Source organism: Gigantopelta aegis, chromosome 4 (genome assembly GCF_016097555.1).
Source record: "Gigantopelta aegis isolate Gae_Host chromosome 4, Gae_host_genome, whole genome shotgun sequence".
Taxonomy (NCBI): Eukaryota; Metazoa; Mollusca; class Gastropoda; order Neomphalida; family Peltospiridae; genus Gigantopelta; species Gigantopelta aegis.
In genome coordinates this window covers 42921299-42949052 of record NC_054702.1, presented here as the reverse complement: position 1 = coordinate 42949052, position 27754 = coordinate 42921299, and the positions used below count along the sequence as shown (strand labels likewise).

At 35.2% G+C, this 27754-nt stretch overlaps 1 protein-coding gene across 2 annotated transcripts; it reads right to left on the bottom strand.

Annotated features, from left to right (window-relative positions):
- Positions 1 to 479: 479 nt before the first annotated feature.
- On the bottom strand, positions 480 to 26417 carry LOC121370578 (uracil phosphoribosyltransferase homolog). Of its 2 annotated transcripts, none has more exons than XM_041495895.1 (7): positions 26329 to 26417; positions 19355 to 19397; positions 16661 to 16730; positions 13871 to 13933; positions 7101 to 7262; positions 6412 to 6510; positions 480 to 4022 (listed from the first exon to the last, which is right to left on the bottom strand). In XM_041495895.1, coding segments are annotated over exons 1-7 (546 nt in total). In that variant the 5' UTR covers positions 26331 to 26417; the 3' UTR covers positions 480 to 3915. The 2 variants fall into 2 exon arrangements, with proteins under 2 accessions (XP_041351829.1, XP_041351828.1); XM_041495894.1 differs by having other exon boundaries at positions 26194 to 26412.
- Between the last annotated feature and the right edge of the window lie 1337 nt (positions 26418 to 27754).

The following is a 27754-nucleotide window of genomic DNA, read 5'->3' as shown; positions in this document are numbered from 1 at the left end:
TTATTTACGGTTATATGGCGTCAGACATATGGTTAAGGACCACACAGATTTTGAGAGGAAACCCACTGTCGCCACTACATGGGCTACTCTTCCGATTAGCAGCAAGGGATCTTTTATTTGCGCTTCCCACAGGCAGGATAGCACAAACCATGGCCTTTGTTGAACCAGATGGATCACTGGTCGGTGCAAGTGGTTTACACCTACCCATTGAGCCTTGCGGAGCACTCACTCAGGGTTTGGAGTCGGTATCTGGATTAAACATCCCATGCCTCGACTGGGATCCGAACCCAGTACCTACCAGCCTGTAGACCGATGGCCTGCCATGACGCCGGTAAAAATACTAATGATGCACAGTAACTTTTTTCCGTGAGTATATATATATATGTCTTGTATAGGTTTTAGCATTATTCATTTCAGTTTAGGTTGCAATTCCACAGCATTCACACAGACCTACAAGACAAAGACACAAGATACACAAGTTACTGTTACAAATATCATTTATTAAGTCCCACGGCAAAGGACTAAAATACAACTTTGTTACATGAGTTTTACTTCACAAAAATATAGTTAAAATTTGATAGGTCACTTACACATTGAATGACACAGAAGCATCAATTACATTTGGAACACAATATGGGAAGGTTATACGTTGTATTCTCAAATAATTTAAAACGTCACATATATTTTATGTATGGGTAACTTTTCTGAACAATTAGAAACACAACTTTGAAGCTTAGACATATTTCAGGTGGTAGATTGTAACAACAGTTTTAAATAAGTGAAATAATTGGCACAACTGTGCTGTACAAAAGCATCAGTCACACCATTTTTATGATTACAGAACATAGTACACATGATAGTGCACAACCATTGCAATCTCTCAACTGTCGTACGTAACTGTGGTGACAGTACGGCAAAAGCAAATAGATTTGTATTCCAAAGATTAAACAATGTTGAGATGATGCACCTGGTGTTCAGCATATTTTCCAAACTTACACAATTGTATCATTTGTTCCTGCTGACTTCCAGTTTGTTTAAAAAAAAGTTAGCCCATTCTCAGTACGAATGTAAGTACATATCCACCAATCTGTAACAGTGTGTCAGCTAAACTTCAATTGACATGAAAGTTTTAAAACATTTTTTTATACTTTGTAACAACATCTCAACCAGTGATTTCCAGAAGTTGAAATGAAAAAACATTTACATCAAAAAACTAAATTGCACATCTAAATGAATGTATACAAATAAAAATAAATGCATTCGTATTTCATAATAATAAAACAAATAATTCAACCATTTCAATTAGGATGTAAACACTCACCACCAATATGACCAATGTCCTCTGAAATTACGAACAAATGCATCAATGAAGAAAAACATTCAAACAGTTCGTCACAATTTATGATTTAATACATGCACATACATCATTCACTCATATTGTAACAGAATGTTTCTGCACAAAGAGTTTGGTTTTAAAGTTTCAAATTTTACACTATATAATGTAACAGAATGTTTCTGCACAAAGAGTTTGGTTTTAAAGTTTCAAATTTTACACTATATAATGTAACAGAATGTTTCTGCACAAAGAGTTTGGTTTTAAAGTTTCAAATTTTACACTATTATATAGTAACATTGTCCATAAACTAAAACCACAAAGTAAAACATCTGTCACATAGTGAAACATTATGTTTAGGTTAGAAAACTTTCTAGGTAACAATTATCAACTTGCACCAAACATGTAATTTCACAAGTGATCATAATTCCTGACAAAAACTGAATACCATAGTTGTTTAATAATACTTCAGCATATTTTTAATTACGGTTAGTTGGCAACCAATAAAAGGTTATTTTAATACTTGGTCAAGAGAGAAGAAACCAGCTACCACTATATAGGCTACTCCTGTTGAAAAGGAAGCACAGGATGTTTTATATGCACTTTTCTCAGACAGGACAACAAATAAATGTACCAAACAAAATACACATAATTACAATCATAAAATCGAATATTCGTCAAATTATGTGACTGTGACAGGAAAAGCAGGGGGGTGGTTACAGTGACAAGTGTTACATAATTTTAGAGGGGTGGAGTGGCCTAACATAAAATATCAATTGGGGAGGGGTGTTATATAAAAAAAAAAAAATTGTAAGTTATATAATTATGGAATGGAACCTTTTCACAAGTTCAAGGTAAAACAAATTTATTTAGAACTTTTAAAAGAAAATCTCAAAAAGTTTAGGGCAAATTAACTCTCCAAAGAGTAAACAAATGTATTTTATCGAGAGAAAAAAAGGACTGTGCTGTGCTAGAAGATGATGATGGGCCAATTATCTTGCATGTGTGTAAATAACATAAATTTATAATGCTTAAACCAATGCATTTAAAAAAAAAACAGGCTTCGTAGCTTTGGCCCATTATGTGTTGTATTAGGCACCATGGTGGAAGTCAGCAATGAATAAAAGTGTAAATTTTAATATTAATAGCCAATAAGGTCTCCACACGTACTTGGGCACAGGCTGACTCTAGCAAGACTAGAGTTTGTTTACAGGACTCGAGTACCTGTGCGAGGAAGAGCACTCTCATTTAGTTATATTTTTACGTCATTTTGCCATAGGCAGTTACAATATAGGGCTACGAGACACTGAGCGGAGACCCTGATAGCCAATGTAATAAAGTAGTTTTGTACAAATGTTCAATGTTCTGAACTGCATACTTTTCCTGCTATTCGAATTTAGAAAATGGATTTTTTTAAATATATTATCACCCGATATATGGTATGCATTTCCACTCCAAAACAATTATTTCAATACGAAATATTGAGACACTATACATTGAATGACACAATATACAATTGGGCAATGACTGTCAATGACAATACATAAATATAAATGGACAGCCAAATTTTTGTATTCCAATTGTATGTATTTTTATTACTTTTTTTTTTTGAAGGGGGGTGGTTAGTATCAGATATAAGCTACTTAATATTGCAGTAAAATCAGTCACTTACTGGTAAACATGTAGAAAATTTTAATGCAAAAAGATGGAAGCTGGATATGCATCTGTTTACCGATGCAAACAGTTTCAACTATAAAATATTACAATCATAAAAACTGTTACCTAAACTGACATCAGTCTATATTGTTCATTGAAAAAAAAAAAAGGTCATCATCAGAAACTATCCAGTTGGTACCGACAACAAAAGTTAGTTTCGTAGAAAGTTAGTTTCTCAATCCGAGATTACATTTACTTTCAGTAAAATGTTGACAGTGCATAATTGTCACCATAACACAAATCATTCTAAAGTACTCAATCATTATTTGTTGCAGATATTGTAAGATGTTTCCAACCCATAAAGTTATTTCAAGAACTAAGATTACATATTAAGTAATACCATGTTTTATTTAGAATATCAGTTTCCTTATATTCAATGTATTTTTGGTCATCATAATGGTTGTAGTAGACCAAGCTGAGTTTGCTTACCAATAATTTTATACGTACGAAACAAAATATATGTTTGGGAAACAAAATGATGATACGTCAATTGGAAATTAATGTTTTAAACAAGAAAATATATTTTATGTGTAATTTCTGTTTGTCAGAAACATCTCTACTATGGCGATAAAATCAGGACAGTCTCTATAAGATATATATAATAAAGATGAGAACAAATATAGTGTAATAAGTACTACATGGATAAACAAGCCAAAACAGGCATGTACATCATGGTCTTCAACCATAAATGCAATAATAATACAGAATACAATAATTTTACAAAATATCAAAATGGTTGTTGCACATCTGATATTTCAAGCAAGTGCATTATCTCTGTCATTCTGTCTGTCTCTGTGTCTCTTTGATAGCCTCTCCGATACACGATGTATTATCTGTCTTATCAGAATCATTTTTATTGCAAATTCTTATTCTGTTCCAAAATATTTCTGTCCGAAGTGGGTAGTTGCTACTGGATGAACTTCTGATGTGAATATTGTCATTCCTGGAAAATGACTGATGACATGTTTGGCAGCTGCAAAATAACCAATAAAAACAATATTTATTGTTTTGCATATTAAATATATATAATTATATTAAAAGGGTTCCAAAAGGTAATATCAATTTTCGTTTTAAAATGTATAGATCATGCCTCATGCCCATAAATATTTTACAAAGTTCCTTTAAAAAAAAGAAAAGAGCATTACCAGAATTGATAAAAACAATCCTGATTATTTCTACTCTATGGAGATTGCTATCTTTACAATCGGAATTGTCTCCCCATAAGTAGTCTGGCAACCAAAATGTTTGTTTTGTTTAACGACACCACTAGAACACATTGATTTATTTATCATTGGCTATTGGATGTCAAACATTTGGTAATTTCGACATATAGTCTTAGAGAGGAAACCTGCCACATTTTTCTATTAGTAGCAAGGGATCTTTTATATGCACCATCCCACAGACAGGACAGCACATACCATGGCCTTTGATATACCAGTCATGTCCAGATTTTTTATTCAACCCCATTTCATTGGTTATAGCTTTGTTCAATGCTGTAGTATGTATATAATAATATCCAGGTGGGTGTGGTGTTGGTGCCTTTGGGGGAAATTGAGAAAATCCAAAATGGACTCCACAGAAGCATAAAAATCAAATAAATTCAATTAAGTAATCCAAATCCTAATTAATACCAAAGTGAATAAAAACCACTTAAAATAATGTTGTCAAACTACTACAGCCACTAAATAATAGTAAAATCATAAATAAGTTACAAAATATTATTATAAATAATATAACTATCACAAAATAAGAATTCAATGTAACTGGTTTTCAAAACAATGTAATTCTGTTTCCATTTTTGCTTATTTTCCCCATATTAGGTTCCACTTTCAGGCCAAGGGGTGGGGTAGGGGGTGGTGTAGGGTGGGTTCTGCGGTGTGTGTATGACCAAATCCACAAATTAGTTTTTTCATGTGCCAATAAAGCTTCCAACATAGTTTGGTTAGAATTGGTCAAATAGTTCTGATAAAGAAGTCGAAGAAATAAGAGTTTAAATGCATTTCATTAAACATGTTTATCTCGCCTTCATGTAAAATTCTTTAATCTCATTGGTTGTTTGCCGTTGGACAAATCCCTTATACCCCTGTGGGCGGAGCCAAATTCTCTTATACCCTGTCTGTAATTTCCAAGTTTCCAGCCACCCTAGTTAATGCTAAAGCAATAATTAGATTATAAATAACATTGATTATCAATCAAGTATACATAATTAATTTTATTTTTACTATAAAATACACTATTTCAATACTTTTAGCTGCAATGTAGAACTCGGCCACCTAATTACGGTCGTGGTGTTATTGTATTAATGCATGATTAGCAACAGTTGTGGGGTTTTTTGTTGTTTTTTAATATTTTTTATTTATTTACTACATACATGTCTGATAAAAAAAAAGTTTTTTTGTGTGTTTTTTTATTAATATTTGTTTCAGACAATTTCGTATTACAAACATTTGAAGTTAAAAACTTGTTTATCGATGGAACTATTTTTCATCACTGGCAAGTGGTTTCGTTCTCATCCGCGTGGTACGGCTCCATTAATAAATTGTTAACAATTATTGTCTGGCGTTATTTTGATTATTTGGCTATATGGTTTAATATGTCGGCAAGATAAATTCGTTGTAGAAGCATCTCTCGGGGTATATGGCTTTTTATGTACCCTCTGTGTGCTCTTTTACACCCTTGCCTTTGGATCAGGGGTAAAAGAACACACAGAGGGTACATAAAAAGCCATATACCCCTCTTGATGCTTCTACAACTTATAATAACTATATAGTAAACTTCTCCTCCTTCAGGAAATTGGGGATCCAACATTAATCACATTAACAAATTAGATAAACCATTTATTGACCTTTACATATATACACACATATATACATATATTCAGTTATAGTATTTCTAGAAGTAGAGAAGAAGATTTTTAAAAATAAGATTAATTTTTCCCTTTTGGGCCCTGCCCCTTGGATCCCTGGGGAATCAGAATGACCACATTCACAAATTTGTTTCTCCATGTGCCAAGGAAGCTTTCCACAAAATGTAATTAAAATTGGTTAAGTAGTTTTGGAAAAGAATTTGGAAATGTTTATGAATGACTCACGATGAACAACGAGAGTCAAAAACGGATCACAAGTATATATTCATTTTTACAGAGCAGACAAAAATCCCATAGAATGGTTAAGTTTTGCTGTTTTATTTTACCTTGATCAATGTTTCTACAATTTTACAAATTGCACACAAAAACAGAACCTTTTTTGTTAGTTCTAAAACATGTTTCTTTTAAGGTCAAGAAAAAAATAATTTATTCATAAAAGTGGAGGCTGGTATGGGGTATAACTGAATAAATTCTAATCACTAATTTCAAGACGTACCAACTGGAGTACAGAATAGATTAAGAAGTATGATGTTTTCTTCGATAACTGAGTGATCTTTAAGAACATTCACTGCTTTTTCCACTGTGTTCCCTGTGCCTGAAACAATAATATTTTCTCTTAAGGTATATTGCAATGGTAACATTCAAATTAACATAAAAACTACTACAGTAACTGTAACAGTAAATGTTTCTCGTTATTTCTCTCAAACCAAGCAATGTTGTCAGAATGAAAGGGAACCGCTTAGTCAACAGCATGTCATAGTGTTTTATAACAATACTAGAATATCAAATTACAATATGGCTGGAATAGTGCTTAATACTATAAAAGTGGAGAATACATGGATCTATATACATGTATATACATATGAAGATATAAATAATGCTTGAAATGATTTTTAATTAATTTGCCTTGATGGTATCCCATTTCTACAGTAGTCTGTGTCATCAGAAGACAAATATATAGATAACTGACCTCTGTTATTTCATTAAGTTGAAAAATTGTAATCGGGTCTGTCCTAAAAATATAATTAGCAATAAGGTGACACAATTTAGAATCGAAGTGTCAAAATCAAGTCATAGGCATAATAATAAACAGGTCTGTGTCACAACAAAAGTAAATGACACCCTGATAAGAAAGACTGAGGACCTTTGGCCTGTGAAATTGATGCGACAGCACAACACACTCACTCATAATGGGGTACATCAGCAAGACTTTTCTGCAGTTGATGTCATTTGGAAATTTGGAGTAGACAACTTTTGCTTCATGAGTATCTTCGTCACTCTGGACGAGTATTTTTCCGATTCGGATGGATCGGCAGCAGTCGCGGAGTCCCTGCTCCATCACCTCACCTAAAACAGTATTAACAAGCAACATTAGCATCAGCTTAGTCAAACTACAGTTACACACCTCACCTAAAGCAGTATTAACAATCAACATTATCATCAGCTTAGTCAAACAACAGTTACACACTATACCTCACCTAAAGCAGTATTAACAACCAACATTAGCATCAGCTTAGTCAAACAACAGTTACACACCTCACCTAAAGCAGTATTAACAACCAACATTAGCATCAGCTTAGTCAAACAACAGTTAAACACTATACCTCACCTAAAGCAGTATTAACAATCAACATTAGCATCAGCTTAGTCAAACAACAGTTAAACACTATACCTCACCTAAAGCAGTATTAACAACCAGCATTAGCATCAGCTTAGTCAAACAACAGTTACACACCTCACCTAAACAGTATTAACAATCAACATTAGCATCAGCTTAGTCAAACAACAGTTAAACACTATACCTCACCTAAAGCAGTATTAACAATCAACATTAGCATCAGCTTAGCAGTTACACAGCTTAGTCACAAACAACAGCTTAGTAGTTACACACCTCACCTAAAGCAGTATTAACAACCAACATTAGCATCAGCTTAGTCAAACAACAGTTACACACCTCACCTAAAGCAGTATTAACAACCAACATTAGCATCAGCTTAGTCAAACAACAGTTACACACCTCACCTAAAGCAGTATTAACAACCAACATTAGCATCAGCTTAGTCAAACAACAGTTACACACCTCACCTAAAGGCAGTATTAACAACCAACATTAGCATCAGCTTAGTCAAACAACAGTTACACACCTCACCTAAAGCAGTATTAACAACCAACATTAGCATCAGCTTAGTCAAACCAACAGTTACAACACCTCAGCTTAGTCAATCAGTAGTTACACACCTCACCAACAGTATTAGCATCAGCATTAGCATCAAACAACAGTTACACACCTCACCTAAAGCAGTATTAACAACAACATTAGCATCAGCTTAGTAGTTACACACCTCAACATTAGCATCAGCTTAGTCAAACAACAGTTACACACTATTAAAGGTAGGGTCAACTCCAACAAGAGCCTTATGTGTTGGAAAGATGCATACCCGAACCACCAACACATACTGACATTTTAGCAAATGAAAAACGCGTAGTAATTTTAGAGTTAATAAAAAACCATGATTATTCCTGCTAACTGGGGGCAGCCATTTTGTTTTGTTTTTGTGACGTCCGGTGGGATAGCTTGGGGCGAAGTGACGTCAGCTCCTGACCATCTCCTGTATGTACAGTGTAAACAAAAGCAGTAATTTTCGACAAGGCGCTTCTCTTTGATCAACCTGACTTGTAAAACAGCATAAATGACGTAATAATATAATAAACTATTTAACTAAATATATTTCAAGTTGCATTAACGGAACAAAATGGGGTTATAGTGTTTTTTCTCTGTTTAATAATCCAAAGGAAAAATTTACACTATTACGCCTATTGACATGCTACGTTGGAGCAAAAATGACAACCCACGATACCCAAGTGATAATTTTCTTTTCTTTGGAACTACGTAATTGGTCAGTTCTGTGTTTTTAGATGGAAAAATCTACTTAATGAATAGTTTTACAGAACTATTTACAGTAATAAACCATGTCCATTACAATTTTAGGGGCGACAGGTAATATTCCACAATACTGGTATGTATTTTTGTGTCTAGACAGCGTCAATTAATTGGCTCGTCTGGTTACCAATCAAATACACACCTGCCAATCAGGAATCAAAGGTAGAAGCAACTAACAGCATAAACCAATTAACTAAGAAAACACTGTGTATCATTTCAGTACGTAGGTTAATGCATGGTAATTGTCCTCTCCTTTAAGTTAAACAACCCAAGTTTTTATTGTAGTAAGTCATTAAAATAACAGCAAGCACAGGTAAGGTCTTTATAATCAGGGTATATCTATATCTATATATACAGTGGACTCTGTCTAAACCGGATTCTGTGTAATCCGGATCTCTGCGTAAACTGGTCCATTTCTAAATCCCCGTCCAGCTACCATTTATCTCTTAGGTATAAGTCTCTGCCTAATCCGTATTGTCTACTCCGGACTCCGGATCAAAAATCAACAATGAAAGAACCGTTCATGCATTAATTAACCCTGTCTACACCAGACTGGGATTTGACTGAACGACGGACTGCTTAATCAGTTGAACAATGATTGTCAATTGCCAAGTAATCAGGATACCGTCGCAAGATCAAATACAAAATGTAATCGCACTCGTGTGAAGTTTACTCTTATTGAGGTAGGCAGATCAATTGAATTAATATTAGTGTGTGTGTTGATACCTAACTTATTTCACTCTTATGAATTCGGCGAGTTATACTTGTCAGCCTAACGCATGTATAAATAGGTACGAGTCGTGTTACGTACGTACGAATAAATAATGTTTTAGGAAATAAAATGAAATTTAACCTAGTACAAATATTAGAATGAACAGAAACACATTTAATATGCAGCCACTAATATTTTATGCAGAAAAATATATTTGATATGTAATTACTATCGTTAAAAAGTCTGTTAGTCGATAACATCTTCAAAATTTCAGCAAACTCAGGAATGTATTTTTTTTATGTCTGTGAAATAATCGATTGCAAGTCTGGTTTGCATGACTGTGTTTTCCAACCATCCATGGGTTCAAATGTCATTGTTGATCGCAAGTTGTCGATCATTCAAGAACCATAACTCTGGATGAACAGTCTAAACCGGTCCTTTATGTAAGACGGTACGATGTTAGACAAGAGTCCACTTGGGTAACTTGTGGAGTAATGTAATTTGTCAAAGCCTCTACCAGTGGAAAAATTTTACGTGTTTTTTAAAGTCTCTTTTTCTTCTTTTTTGGGGTGTAGAGTGGGGGGGTCATGGCAGGTGTTGCCTTTGGTTTAATAACAGAAATTAGGCCATGAAGACAAGCTGGAGTTGCACCTAACCAAATGTTTCCTTCAAGAGGGGCACAAAGACAACATTTTTTTCATTTAGCAATAATTCCAATCTCTAAAAATGCCTTTGTTCTAAACCCTTGGATTGGTCAAATTCGTATCATGTGATGATAAAAACTGACATTCATAGCACCATGAATCTCAGTTTAGCACTATGTTTGGCTTATAGCCAGAACTACTTTATGAATTATGTCAACAAAGGAATCCCCGGGGAATTTCCTTGAGATTCTATTTTTAGACATCAAACAGTAATCGTCTGCTGTCAAACTTCCAAGTGTCAGCGTTAGACATTGTAACATGTCAGATGTTCCTATAATGTTTTTTGGAGATTTTAATTTAAACACGTCGTTTTCATCTTTATTTGAAGAAAATAAAATGGAGTCTGATGAGGACCTAGATAAACTTTTATCACAAGTGGCAGAAACAATGGAGCAGCAGAATTTAGTAGTGCAATCAGAAGAAAAGTGTCGTTTGGGAAGGTTTCCAAAAGTCACAGAAATGAAAATGAAAGCAATTGAAGAAAAACGGCAATCAGCATCTACTAAAAGAAACACAAAATGGGGCATGAATGTTTTTGAAGGTAATTATTTTTTTAATGAACCTAAAAAGACAACTTTTTTCTTTTTTTTAAATAATTATAAATCCATTTATTTGTTTGTGCAAATGTGATATCGTGCAGCCCGCGATGTCGTGAGAAGAGTAGCCTATGCATTTAAAACAAAATGAAATCACTGACTAAACATTTTCAACAATACTTTTAATTTTTTTTATAAATAACTAAAAATATAAGATATTTACATGTCTAGGCACTAACTCTTTCCCGCTAAACTGAAGATTTTTCTATATACATCCGTACTTGGTGTGTCGAGAATGGCATCCCCTGTCCCGATTTCACAACGGTAGAGGCGACAACACTGGCATTGTTACTGAGGTCGTTTTACGCATCAACAGCACCACTGGTGACTGAAGGGGGAAAAAGGAGGCTGCCCAAGAAACAAGTCGGGGAATACCATAAACACTTTAATAAACATTAGAGGGGCTCTAAACAGGCATTTGCATGATAGTGATAGGAACATAGATATTGTGAAAGATGTAGAGTTTAAAAAAGCAAATGATTTACTGAACGGTAAACCGAAGTCACGATGGAATCCGGGAACATCGCATGCAACGAAACATAAACCAATAATTGGGTAGTTCCGACTTAAATAAAATCAACAATTACCTTTGGAGTGACGAAACACCCGAAATATTGCAATTCCGCGTGTGGTACTTGATATCAATTCACTTCGTCACACGCGGCTTGGAATTCCACACCCAGCTGTCTAAAGAATCTCTGTTGTTTTTAAAAGATGACAAGGGCCTAGAGTACATTACTTTAAGTCATGAAACAAAACAGAAAAACAAACAGGGTGGCATCCATGATCACAATGGTCCAAATGATAAACGTTTATATAGCAAGCCTGATACGCAAACATGTCCGGTAAATTCCGTGAAACAATATCTGTCTCACTGTGATCCCAAAGCTAAAAATCTATTTTGCCGATCCAAAAAAGTGTATAATTCCAATGGAATTTGGTATTTTACAAAAGCGATTTCAAAAACAAAATTCAGTCAGTTCATGCGAACCATTAGCAGTAACGCGCATTGTAGTATGACGTACACAGCACATAGTTTGCGCGCCACTGCGATCCAATCTTTAAACGACTCGGGTTTTGAAACTAGGCATATCATGCACATGTCAGGCCACAGAAACAAAGCTATAACAGAGAATGTTCCATTTTCCAAAAACGAAACATGAGCATGGCACGGTCAAATCTCACGAATACTTGTGTCGCACCACTTGAAGTCACACACACACACACCAAAAGCATCCTGTGTTGTCGCCACTTCCACAATTACAAGGCCAGTAAACACAGAAACTCGCGACATACCTGTTTCATCTATTTCCGGAAACTTTGAAACCACTTTCTCCATGTCAAACCTATCAACACATGGAATTTTCACGCACTCAAAATTTGATAACTGTAATTTCAAAGTCGTAATTGGTAAATCTGGACAGTAATAAAAAAATGGCGCCCATACACAGTTCGTAGTTAAATATTCATACACCAACTGCTTCACATATAAATTATACCATACAAAATAGGTCGCTTAAGACATTTTTATTACAGGTTAAAAGTTATTGAAATTACTTACGTTATATGTTTATAGTGAATTTAAAATGTTTCTAGTTGGTATTGACATTTAATGCAAAAAATTAATGTGAATTGTATTAATGATTGTAACATTGTCATTCTCTCATTCAGCTATTGACGGAAAAAGCCGAAACACCATAGGGATTCCGCTAATGTTGAGTATGAATTTCGTGTTAATAAAATAGTAAATATTTAGAAAATAGAGTTCACTTTTTATTTCAAAGAGCTTTACATTAATGACATGGTTATGTGTTTGGAATTATAAGAATTGAACGTGAAATTTTTAAAATTTCATACTAGCATGAAACTCAATTTTTTTTACGTTCAATTCTTAAATAAAATAGAATTTTTATTATTTATGGTGTATTAGAAATAAACTAAATAAACTTGTTCTGGGTGGGAGCCGGTACCGGGCTGTGAACCCGGTACCTACCAGCCTTATGTCCAATAGCTTAACCACGACACCACAGAGGCTGGTTAAAATGGGTATGAAAATGAAATGTCAGGCATATTTTTACTGCTGAACAACCATGCTTGCTATATATGGAAATCAGTGGATGCTGTTTGGATCATGGTCCTCGTTGGATCGGTAGGGTGAGACAGCATATACCGTTATTCCCCATTTACATTATGTCAATTATGGGATGGTACATGATGTAATAATGTCTTCAGTGGGGTGCTTGTTTATTAGCCGTGAGGGACTGCAGTGAATATGGCTATCAAGTTTATTTTCATGGTTGACAATGACTAGTTGCCCGCAACACATTTTCGGGTGTCCTGGGCACATGAACTACCAATTTGTGCACACCTGGATATGATTCTACAATATTTAACAGAGGTTGAATTGTCTGACATACTGGTCTTGCTTTCACAAAACGTACCAGAAAAAGGTCATAAATACTGAAAATACACCCAGGTGCAATGCCTTCACATGTTCAGAATGACCAAATTTCTCCATATGTCAAGGAAGCATCAAACAAAATTTGCTTGAAATGGATCATGTACACATGTAGTTTTGGAGAAGTTACGGAAATTACAGTTTAAAAGCATTTAATATTAATATCAGAGTAATCTTCACTCCCACCCCGGTGACAAACGGAGAATCCAACATTAATGACATTAACAAACTAGATAAACCATCTGTTGACCTTTACATATATGAAGATTATTCGTTTACGGCATTTCTAGAAGTACAGAAGATTTTTTTTTAATTGGCTTTATTTTCCTCTTTTGGTCCGAGGGTCACAATGATCAAATTCAAAAACAAAATTATCAATGTGTCATGGAAGCTTCCCACAAGATTTGGTTGGCATTGGTAAAGTAATTTTGGAGATGAAGTAAACAATTTGAAAAGTTTATGCATGATGGACGACAACAGTAATAGGTCACACTTGAACCTTTCAGGTCAGGTGACCTAACAAAAAACCCTAAAATGAACAAACCACTTCTCATAATGCTGACACCACAGTTGCCCTTTTCATATCGAAGTCCACTGTATGTCTGACCTGCAGTAACAAAAAACAGGGATTAATGGAACATAAAATTAACATGAAGCTAGCAAGATGAAATTATTTTCATCTCATGTCAGAACCCCCCCCCCATAAATATGAAATTGGGTCAACTTTTAGCAACCTGAGAGCGAACATAATGCGGGCTGACATCAAGAACTGGTTGCGTCCCATTCAGTGTGTTTGCCAGGGTCCCGTTCCACAAAAGAATCATAGCTAAGGTTAACTCTAGTGACTTAAGGTGAGTTTTACAACTGGCACATAAACTTTACAGCTGTTCCACAAAGCAACCTTACGGTAGTAGTAAGTGCCCCTTTAACCATTAAAATCTTCTTTGTGAAGAAGTGCGAATTAGTTAAACAATAAATTGGTTACCGACTTTTCAGAACATTTTGGATGTATTCATTGGTATTGGACATCCATGAACTAACTGTCAGTTTATTTGCTAAACGATAATTGCTGAATGCATAAGACATTATCTCTCATATTTTCGTGTGATGGTCATATGGCCTAGAATGTTTTTCATCGAACATCGAGTTTAATAAAAGGTATTTGGTATATATTAGATCCATTTTTACATAAATAGTTAGTATCCTACTTAGAAAATGATCAAATCATCATCTAACTGTAATTTGACATCTATGTTAGTGGCTTATAACTGTCTGGTACCAATTGCAAATTTTCACCGTAATTTATGTCGATAGTAAGCTACGCCGCATCGTGGAACGGGCTGGTGATTGTAGAAAAAAAATTAAGTTCTTAATGGTAGGTATTAACGGTGATAGTAGTACTAAGATTGCTTTATGGAGCGGGGCCCAGGCCACTAAACCGTGCAATCCGATACCCACGTTTATTATTTGTGGTTTCAGTGTGTTTGCCAGGGCACTAAACCGTGCAGTCCGGCACCCACTTTTGTTCTTTGTGGTTTCAGTGTGTTTGCCAGGGCACTAAACAGTGCAGTCCGGCACCCACGTTTGTTCTTTGTGGTTTCAGTGTGTTTGCCAGGGCACTAAACCGTGCAGTCCGGCACCCACGTTTGTTCTTTGTGGTTTCAGTGTGTTTGTCAGGGCACTAAACCGTGCAGTTCGGCACCCATGTTTGTTCTTTGTGGTTTCAGTGTGTTTGTCAGGGCACTAAACCGTGCAGTCCGGCACCCACGTTTGTTCTTTGTGGTTTCAGTGTTTGCCAGGGCACTAAACCGTGCAGTCCGGCACCCACATTTGTTCTTTGTGGTTTCAGTGTGTTTGCCAGGGCACTAAACCGTGCAGTCCGGCACCCACGTTTGTTCTTTGTGGTTTCAGTGTGTTTGCCAGGACACTAAACTGTGCAGTCGGGCATCCACATTTGTTCTTTGTGGTTTTTGCATCTTTGATTGAGGATCCAATTGGTACAAACTTGGCACCCTTGGTCATTTTGAAATATTCAAGACGGTTGCCTGTTACTCCTGTACAAAGGTAAGTCTCAAGTCCCAAACTCATGCCAGTGTGGTGAGACTGCAGGATGCCGAATGCAAATTACTGTGACAGTGTTTATGAATACATATATATATTAGTAATAAAAAACTGTGTACACCCACCCACCAACTCACTACATAACGTTTGGACATACACCCACCCCATCGAGTGTTACATAATATTTAAATGGCCTCCAAGGTTGTCACAAAACATATTTTAATACTGTATCTTAATAATGCAGTATAATATCATTTAGTGTCCGAGTTTACATTTTATCTATACTATTATTATTTTACATTTTTCATGTACCAGCAAGTCATTTCAAATATTAATCTTCGAAAAGTTTCATGTCTATTTTTTATTATTGTAAGTAATGAAAATTTGTCAATTTGGTTTATTTAATTAATATTTATTTTATGTACCGTTGGCTTTCCAATAGATTATTTATAGTCTTTTTTTCATAGTACTACAGAATTTACTATAAGTTATTTATTTCCGAGCCGACTGTTTTCTAAACTGCACACGCATTTTTGTTTTTGTTATTTTAAAACTCTTACTTTTCTTCTTAAATGAAACCAAACAAAAATTATTTACCAGAAACATATTTTGTAAGAGGATGGGACAAACTATAGGTGCATTTCACATTGAACAGCCTCTCTTGTGCCTTCTTTAACAACCCCAATCAGGCCCCATTATATAGATTTGTAATTTTTCCGAAATAGGTGGCATAACAGTCAAAGATCAAGGTTGAAATACACGGTTTTAAAGTTTTGATGGCAAAACATTTTAAGTTTTGAACATTTTACATATAGACCCTGAACAATTTACCCATAAGTCACCATGACCCAGATTGAATTTCCAATCGAGAGATTTGAAAGACGTTTCTTACCGTAACAAATTACCATCAATTTATACAGATTAGATTAAATCACATTTTAAAATCAGGGGTGAACATTTTTAATACAGCGGCCCACGGTGAAGACAAAATGCTAAAACAGCCAACGTATGCAGCTTCATTTTCACTGACTAGTGCACCACACTTGGTATAGTAAAGGCTGTGATATATGTTATCTTGTCTGTGGATAGTTGCATATAAAAGATCTCTTGCTACTAAGAAAAAATGTAGCTGGTTTCTTCTCTAAGCCTAGATATGTCAGAATTACTGGCTGGTATGATCATGCATCAGGCGAATGCTTTACCATTGGGCTATGTGCCACCCGACCACTTCAAGTGGAACTTTGGTGAACTCCCAGTCCCAAGAGTTATTTACCTGTGGGTGTTGTAATGGTACACTTTCTATACGGAAGTTGATTTAAACCTTCTTCCACCACAAGTCTGATCTGGAAAACAAAATTCAACTCAAACTTAAGTGTATGGCTAATATGTAGAATGAATGAATGAATGGTTTAACAATACCCCAGCACAAAAATACACATCGGCTACTGGGTGTCCAAAAAGGTAAGTGTATGGAAACATTACTTACCAAGCTCATGCCAAGCTCAAGAACAGACAACTTTTGCTTTGTTTATATTGCCAAGAACAAACATTGCTTATAAATCCATTTTAAAATCTTTAAAATTAATTCTGGATAAAATTTTAAAGATTCCAATATATTTCTATTACCAAATGTATCGGCTTCAGATGATTACACTTCCTCACAATGTGTCGCACTGTCAGTGTACATTGGCAATGTTCACATTGAGGAGGAAGATCTTTCTTAAATGTGTATGACTGATGCGAGCATGACACAAGACCACATCATCCTTCCTGCAATTACCAGGACTGCCATTCTCCTTGTCAGGCTTGACAGAATTCAGCTTGTTCGTGATCTCACCATTTCAATCATCTTGCCAAGTTGAAAAGATATACTAGCTAATATGACGTTTAAAATCACTGACATGGGGGCAAATTCCAGCTACAACTGCCTTTTCATTGCCCTTAATGCCAACATGGCTAAAAAAAACCAACAAAATATAACATCTTTTACTATAGCTAGTAATAAATAGAATGGTACTGCGCCATGCCCCCGTTTTGTGCTCCCTGCCCCTGATTATTGCCGTCCTGCCATAATTCATTGTCATAGAAAAATAATAAAATTAAAATCTTGTTTTGATCTCAAAGTGTGTACAGTGTTGTTACGGGTCTGAATTCCCAACTAAGAAATCAGGGCTAGCTCTGGGTCAGCAGACAATTTTGCCAAATTATTTACTCAACTTACAAAACTGCACAAACACAGATATATTTTCTAACAAAATATCAATTATTTTGCCAAATTATTTACTCAACTTACAAAACTGCACAAACACAGATATATTTTCTAACAAAATATCAATTATTTCATAAAATTATTTTGCCAAATTATTTACTCAACTTACAAAACTGCACAAACACAGACATATTTTCTAACAAAATATCAATTATTTCATAAAATTATTTTGCCAAATTATTTACTCAACTTACAAAACTGCAGAAACACAGATATTTTCTAACAAAATATCAATTATTTCATAAAATTATTTTGCCAAATTATTTACTCAACTTACAAAACTGCACAAACACAGATATTTTCTAACAAAATATCAATTATTTCATAAAATTATTTTGCCAAATTATTTACTCAACTTACAAAACTGCACAAACACAGATATTTTCTAACAAAATATCAATTATTTCATAAAATTATTTTGCCAAATTATTTACTCAACTTACAAAACTGCACAAACCCAGATATATTTTCTAACAAAATATCAATTATTTTATAAAATTATTTTGCCAAATTATTTACTCAACTTACAAAACTGCACAAACCCAGATATATTTTCTAACAAAATATCAATTATTTCATAAAATTATTTTGCTAAATCAAAATAAAATTCGCCCATTGTTTTTAAAAAGGTGTGAAAGCCATCCAGTTAATCTGTATAAAATGGTGGCACATATTCCAGGTAATATGTATATTATCTGATCTGTTTAGGTAATATGTACATTAACTGACTGAATCAGGTAATACACATATTACCTGAAACAAATCAGGTAATTACATATTACCCAATCATACAGATTAACTGTAACATATATAAAATTTGAACTGCATTATATTATAGCATTGCAATATTAAGCATTGCACAGGGCTTCTAGATTATGGTAGCCCAACTCCCATGGCTAGTGATATTCAAAGTTGAGCTAGTAAATAACTACTATTGCCATGCCAGACAGGGCTTCTAGATTATGGTAGCCCAACTCCCATGGCTAGTGATATTCAGTGTTGAGCTAGTAAATAACTAATATTACCATGCCCAATGGCTAGTGAAAACAAGTTGTCAAATGCTGCATTTTAGTCTGTTTTTTAAATATGAATATCCTGTAAACCCACTCTCACCCCCACTTTGTATTTTTAAGCTCCATCTCCCTCTTTAGGCGACATATCCAATTATTACTATTAATTAGTAAAATTGTATGGACTTAAAGTAAAGCAGGGCTAGTGGATTTTTAATCGTGGCTAGTAAATTTTTAAATTACTGATCCCATGGCTAGTGGGTTTTATAAAAATTCTAGAATCCCTGCATTGCAATATGTGCCAACTGACACATCCCCTCCAATTACCCAAGGCATTCGGCAATGCTGTGGAGTTGTTATTTCTCCATGGCATCTTTTGCCTTTCAGGGTTTTCTTTCAATGGCACATTTTTTGGCCGTGGAAATTTTCTTATAATTTAACAGATGTTGAATTAATAAGTGTTGCTACAACAGATATAGCGATAGTGAGACAGTATTCTAAATTGTGCATTGTGTACATGCACTAGGATTAGTCGGTTCAAAATTGAAACCAAATAATGTATTTAAGCATTAAAATTGAACATTTCTACCGGGATATCTCCCCAATATTGCCTTTACATGCAAGTAAAAGCAGGGGAATTGATTGAAAGAAATCAACAGTATATGAAAGAATAAATGAAAATACTAACTAGTCTGTCAGCATAAAAGATGAAATCACTTCTGGTTGTAGACCTAGAAAACAAAAAAGTGGTTTTAGTTTATTGTTAAATGCACAGTGCCAGTGATTGATCAACTAAATTGCCTAATAAAATATAGCATTCAGATGATAAATTATAATCAAAAACTGATCGATTATGAAATCCATAATTGATTTTTATGGAAAATAAAATTTTCCTTACAGTCTAGAAGAACAAATACATATGAAATCTGCTGAAGTTTATAGAATTTATCCCAATGAACTCAACAACAGGTACATGGTAAATCCACAAATTTGTTCGGCAAATATTTTTTATTAAAAATGATGTGGATAATTTTCATATGTCCACATATGGTTGTTTCAAACACAACATTGGATTAGTACATAAAATTATAATATTTTAAACGCACAGCAAAATGGAATGTTTATCTACTACTTACAATGGTTTCAAAACAATAACGATGCAAAACTTAAATATTTTATCTTAATCAGGTTTGATTTGATTTATTATTTTGTCACCTCTAAAATGGTTCATACATTCTTTGAAAAATGTATGAATTGGCACTATATTGACACTTAATATTGACTACAGTGGCAAATTGATAATAATTTTTGCTGCATATGTACAGATAAATCAAATTCCACTGGGGATTCGAACCAAGGGCTCTCAGTGTAAGAGTAAAGTGTTCTATCAACTGAGCTAATAGGGAAATTCACATTAGCTACTGTCAGTGGGAGCACTTTATACCAACAATACTGTGGGCCATCGACAGTTAAAAACTACTGTAGAATGGTCCTGACTGGGTTGTATTCCCTTCATTAGCTCCAAATGTAATAGGATGGTTGGATACAATACCATCATGCAGGTGTTAATTTTGAGTTATTTGGACCAAAAGAGACAAGCCCAACATCCAACCTCAAACCTTTAAATATAAACTCCTGCAATCCAGAAATAAGAAAACATCAGAAACTTGTGGTCAAAACACTGAAGGAAACAGGTGGGTAATTTTTTTTTTACTGGGAGGGAATCTGATTCCATCATTCATTTCTGTCAGGTATGAGCCAATCTACCATTAACCATCTCACGAGAAATTCAAACAGAAGAAGTTTGTTTTGTTTAATGACACCACTAATGCAAATGGATTAATTAATAATTACTCAAACATTTGGTACTGTAATTTTGACATATAGTCTTAGAGAGGAAACCTGCTACATTTTTTCCATTAAATTAGTAACAAGGGATCTCACAGACAGGATAGCACATACCACAGCCTTTGATATACCAGTCGTGGTGCACTGGCTGGAAAGAGATTAGGCCCAATGGACCCACCGACAGGGATTGATAATAAACCAAACGTGCATCAAGCAAGCTCTTTACCACTGGGCTACGTCCTGTCCCACCCCCAAACAGAACCAAAAAAAAGAAGTTTGTTTTATTTAATGACGTCACTAGAGCACATTGATTTTTTATCTTATCATCGGTTATTGGACGTCAAACATATGGTCATTCTGACACTGGTTTTTTAGAGGAAACCCACTGTCGCCACATAGGCTACTCTTTTACGACAGGCAGCAAGGGATCTTTTATTTGCACTTCCCACAGGCAGGATAGCACAAACCATGGCCTTTGTTGAACCAGTTATGGATCACTGGTCGGTGCAAGTGGTTTACAGCTACCCATTAAGCCTTGCGGAGCACTCACTCAGGGTTTGGAGTCGGTATCTGGATTAAAAATCCCATGCCTCGACTGGAATCCGAACCCAGTACCTACCAGCCTGTAGACCGATGGCCTAACCACGACGCCACCGAGGCCGGTACCCAAACAGAACAAAGACGTCAATTAAAAACAGTGAACATAGACACTCTCAATTGTGAAGATAGAAAAAAACAAAGTGTCGCAACAACTGTCCAGATGGTGATGCAGGTTTGAAAAGTAGCAGTCGACCTGTCGCCCGTGGTGACTTTATTGGCTATGGGCGACTAAGAATTTTAGAAAGGTAGTCCATTGGGCAGCCATCGATTTTAATATTTTTATGTGTGGCAAGTATAGTATTAGTTAAAAAAAGAAACACACCGATACTGAATCGAATGTGACAAAACACTGAGTCATTGTTGGTGCAAACAACAGATCTGGCAGCAGAAGACATCGAACATGTTCTATATTTTGACAGCACTAACATAATGAATAAAGATAAAATTCCTATAAAAACATATTAATTTATTAAGTTTTGAACCCATACCATCTCAAATAACATTTTATTGGGGGTGCAGTGTAAATTAAAACAAAAATTCTTTACAAATTACCAACAAACTGCATAGGTTAACTTTTTTTTTGTGATACAAGTTTCAAGGCAAATGATGGAACATCCAAGGTAATCTGAATGACACAACCATAATACATGATCAGGGACGTATTTCTGAACAAAGCAGTCAAATGGGCATTTGGCAAAATAGTGGATGATTCCACGGATCTCTATCTTGGAGAACATCCACTCCCGAGGAAATCATTTGCTGGGAATTTCACCGCTCTTGCATCACACCACAAACTTTATTCCATCCCTCTTGCATTGCCACAGAGGACTGCCACTCCCAGACTAGTTTACTAAAGCATGCAGAGTTCTACCTTTAGTCTGTTTGTACTGCATTATCTTTTACCCTGTATTAAAAATGAGATTTAATATGTTTAATTTAATGGTACTTTGTAAAGAAACATGTTTATTTATACTGGATTTCTTTTTCTTTTTTAAAGTTTTATTTGAGTTGGTATGGGTTTAAAACTTAATAACATGCTTTTATATGAATTTTTACTTTATTCATTAAATGAAGTTAAAACCTCAATTCATTGGTTTTCTTTAATGCAAACGGTTATTTTTCAACAAAAAACACTCTAGTTTTAATTTTAGCTGTGCAGTTAAATTCCAGTGGATGTGATAATTGGAGGTCTAGTTGAATTTAAGAAGGACAAGTAAGATTTTTCTTCAACTGGCCTGGCTGGCGACCTTGGGTTTCATGTTAATTTTCAACTCTGGAGATGACATGAAAGATTTTATAAAAATGTTCATCAGATTTTCCAAACGGTTGGCCTTCCGAGACCAGATTATAACTGTAGACAGTTTACTACTGAATCAATGGAGGCATAAAGTTTGTCACAGTGGTACACATAAAATAATTCATTGGCTTTAATATCAGTGGAATCCAATATGTGAAATTTGTTTAATCGCTTATTTGCATGTTTTATGTTGATACGGAGAAAGCTATTTTTCTTGTTTTAGCCAACTCTGATTTGTTAAATTGTTTTTCAACTTTTAGAAATGTTTGAATGTGAGGATTTAGTTACGGCCAGCATATCTTCAATATTGAATCCTCTATTTGCCATGACTAGAGCTGGGCGGTATTGAAATTTGAGGTTCGGTATCGATATCGGTATTTTAGGGGTGATTTACCTCGGTATCGGTACGGTATTCGGTATTGACATGATACTGATATCGAGCGCTATTTTTGGTATACTCGGCTTTAAATGCATGCCTGTGTTATGGCTCACCCGCTAATTTCATCTAAATACAATTAAATTCCATACACAAGGCTCTCGTCTGATTTATACCACCCCATTTTTCAATACCGAAATTTCGGTATTTTGAAATTTGCTCGGTACGGTAAATCGGTATTGACATAATACCGATACCGAATGGTATATACGGTATACCGCCCAGCTCTAGCCATGACAGAATCTCCAGGCTCTGGTTTATCAAGAAGGCCAGTGGGCAGCACTCTTCTCTTTTATTTCCTTTTTATAATGTCAATGATAGCTAATCTTAGAGTTGCCTAATCTAACAAAATTATATGTGTGGTTTCAATATTAAGAAACTTCCCGCAAATAAATTGAGAAACATTTCTGAATGTACCAATCAGGGCTTTAGCCTGACTCCCATGGCTTGTGATATTCAATGTTGGGTTAGTAAATAACTACTAATGCCATGCCAGAAGGCTAGTGAAAAAGAAGGAAAAAAAAGAAGAAGTGTTGCAGTTATGTCTATTTTGTAAATTATATGAAAATCCTGTCCCCCCATCCCTCAATGTTAGTGTGTTTAAGTTCCATTTCCTTCATTAGGTGATATCCAATTATTACTATTATTTAGTAAAACTTTAATGGTTGACCTAATTAATGACCCATCAAAGTATTATCTGAAAATATATATACATTTGATCCATACCTAAAAGTACTTTATTGAACCATTTACATGACCACCATATCCCACTTATTATTGATATTTTATAAAAATAATGGAATTATGTCAATGGTCCATAATTCAGAGACAAATAACAGCTATTTGGAGAGCAGATGCAGAGGGATGCCTGTCACGTGACTCAAAATTAATACGTCACACAACATGGCATCCCTCTGAATAACCGCAGTGTCAAAACGATTTACCAAGCTTGTGTAACGAGAACACTTGCCTGTCCTCTGCGATGTAGGGTAAATAGAAAAACAAAAATGTAAGTAAATTATTAAAAATTAATAAAAACATTCAAAAAAGATTTTTTTAAATTAATATTATTATTAGCCTACAACTACCTTTGTTGGGTTGGAGGGGGCAGTGTTTTATCTGGGGTGTTTTGGCTATAAAATTGCAAGATTAACATGTGTGCATGCACACACACAAACAGCAGGTTGAACTTGCCCCTGCACATAGAACTGGATTTAACTGGGTTAAGTTATAACTAAGCGAACCTTTTGACGGCAAAACATGCGACAGTACACTGGTTTTTTTTTACCTATGTATTAAACCGAATGACCACTTTGCAAATCAGTCAAAATAATTTACAAACGTTTTGCAAAAAACTACAGGCTGGGCGAAGGCCACATTGGCGACGCTGGGAAACATTTTACCCGTTTTCGAACCGAGCACTATAGGATTGTAACTGTCTAGACTCCTGCTCCTGCTAAATTCCATGCACACGTGCCTGCACTGATACTGTGTACGGTAGCTCCGTAAAAAAAAAATCATAATAAAAATTAAAAAACAATGGTTCATGTTGCGACTGTTTATTATTTTATTTCAGCATATTTGCCTTTATTTTGTCATGAAATATTTTTAATTAGTTTGCCATGTATATTGCCGGCCCTCATTTGCCAAGTCTTTATACATGGCGGTCATTTATACAAAATGAAATTCAAGGATACATTACACGGCTGTCGTATATATAGCCTCATCACTACGAGTCGGTTTTACTGTACGCTTTTCACAAAAAGAGTTCCAAATTTTAAAAATGTAACTGCATGTCATGGAATTCCCTCGATCGTGATTCAATTAAAATGTTTTGGATGATACAATAACGAGTTTTGGTATTCCAAATGAATGCAATTTCTATTTATAATCCATATTTAGACCAATAAGGCCACTAAATCCGTGACTGAGTGCCTTTAAGTAAAGTAGGGCTAGCCAGTGAATTTTTTTAAATCACTGATCCCAATGATTCCGATGGCTTGTGGATTGTATACAAATTCTAGAACTTGTAGAAACCCTGAAGTTCCTACCGGAACTTTCCGAATTCGGAAACGTTTTGGAATATTACAGTTTCCCCAACTAGATACGATAAGAATCCGGGTCGTTTCTCCCTTATTCCTATTTGACCCAGAGTCGTTTTGCCCTTATTCCCATTCGCCCCGAGTCATTTCGCCCTTAGAATGAGTCGTTTCGTCCTCCATTATGAGTCGTTTCGCCCCTATGTATTGGGGTGGTTTTAGTATGCAAAATTTGGTATATAAAAATAATTTTACCCATAATTTTGTCGTAATAGTCACCTAACAGGCAACAAGGTTGTAGACTTAAAAGTAAAGTCCGAAACAAAATGTGGACAACTACAATAAATTGCTCCTACCTTTATTTTTCGTTAGATTTTTCCCACATTTTGTCGAGACAGAAATCTTGAAAAAACAATTACAATGGCATGGATTCCACATACTAGATGATAACCATGTCACCTGTATCGATTTCGCTGAGATCGCATAGGGCAAAAAGCATGTAATTTTGTGCCGGCTGCCATTTTGACTTTTTATGGAATATTCTACAAGAGGGGTGAAAGGATATGACTTAATCTAACAACCGTTGAATGTAATAACATGTTATGATATAAATGCAAATGTGATGACGTCATATTATTATTAATATTATTTGATTGTTTAAAGATACCACTAGAGATCATTGATTTTATATTAATATTTTAGAATCTTTCACCCCTCTTGAAGAGTATTCCATAAAAAACCAAAATGGCAGACAGCAGAAAACTGCATGTATTTAAATGTAAACTGAAGCAAATGGACCTTTTAATATTTCATCATAAATCTTCTTCAGCATAGATGTAAACATGACACGTCAATGGATATTACAGATGCCAATTTCGCAAATTCGCAATTCCCACCCACCCCCACCAAAGCACTTTATAACTAATATGTCCTATCGACAATATCACTGTGTAGGCTGGTCTTTGTACTTATTAATATAAAATACATCAGGCCCGTAGGAACTGGGATGGTGTGAGGGGAGGGGCATATATAAATGGTGTTTATGGTTGATAAAGGGTTACAAATTGATAACCTATATCTGATTTGTAACACGTAAACAAATTTATTCATCATTCACAAACATAAACATGAGGGCGAAACGACACGGGGTGATCGGGAATAAGGGCGAAACGACCTGATACCATACGATAACGTAGCGCTGACATCGACACGGTCTTCTGTTTAACCGAGACATAGGCGAGAGTTTCCGTTACAATACCGTAACTATTTCCCAACCTGAAATTCATAGATAACAATTAAAGACCCACTTATCACGTAACACTGTCTGCAATTCTCGAACATTATCCGTTATTCGTAGTTTCTTAAGTCGTGGTCCATAGCTGTTATCATCAATAACTGGGACAGAGTTTTGAATTAAATCAGGTTCCATTGTTTACACATACATTTAACGTTCGTCTTTTCCCACAAATAATATACACGTGTAAGACAACAACAACACTCGCCAACATCTCCCACTCTAAGCGGTTTCCTTCCGGTTCAGGGACCAGTGGTAAAGGTTCTAATATACCAAATCAATTCCTATTACCGATAATGTTAACGTTTACTGATAAAACTTATAAGCAGCTTATCAACACATCCAGACAGTACACCAATAAAAAGTGTGACGCCTGACATTTAACATACCTGCAAGAAAGTGTGTGTGTGTGTGTGCGTGTGTGTGTGTGTGAGACATCATTTAATATATTTATTTAATGTTTTTATTAGCAACCCTCATTTAGTTTATGGGGAAAATAGCACGATTTTAGTAATAATTGGGAATTTTTTCGGGCCACTGAATTTATACATCTGTAATCTTATTTAAAACATATAATTAATTATATTCATTTTGTTTTAATACATTGTTTTGTTACACGCAACATGAACCAAACATACCAACTAAGTGACCATTTTGTGCCAGAAATGTGCATGTGTCTTCTGAAAGAATAACTCCGCAAGGCTCACTGGGTAGGTGTAAACCACTTGCACCGACCAGTGATCCATAACTGGTTCAACAAAGGCCATGGTTTGTGCTATCCTGCCTGTGGGAAGCGCAAATAAAAGATCCCTTGCTGCTAATCGGAAAGAGTAGCCCATGTAGTGGCGACAGCGGGTTTCTTCTCAAAATCTGTGTGGTCCTTAACCATATGTCTGACGCCATATAACCGTAAATTAAATGTGTTGAGTGCGTCGTTAAATAACACATTTCTTTCTTTCTTTCTGAAAGTATAGATTCATAAGGCTGGAAGATGGAAATAAAGTCCTTCAATAGTGCTTCAGTACTGGGATATAGTGCTACAAAGTATGACCTCAAGCCTCGTACTCAATGTTTTGGACAAATCTGATATTTCACCTTACAATATCTTATCTAATGCCCAAAGGACTATTAAAGGACTTTTTACTTTGCATTTGATCGCTACAATTAATGTAGGTGGTTGCTTGTAGCGTAGCGTAAAGTCTATTAATGTGCCTCTATCCAATTACGGTTCAGGCACGTCTCTCCCACACCCAATCTCTGGCATGGCCAATGGTCGAGTGTGGGACAGCAAATGGTTGCTTGTACCTCTAAGAGACACCGCCGTGTAGTATGTATCCTATAAAACAAGAGTTCCACAAGGGCCGAGTTATTCATGAAACATTTTCACCATTTTACTGAAATGGAAAATAAGAAACTTCGTGACCCCGCCTCCCTCCACCCCCCCCCCCTCGAAAATGAAGAGGGAAAATGAAATAATAAGTTAACTGAAAATCCAACGCAAATAGTGGATCACTCTTGTATGAATTTGTAACCAGATGCATACCAGTACATAAACTAAAAGCATCACTAGAAAA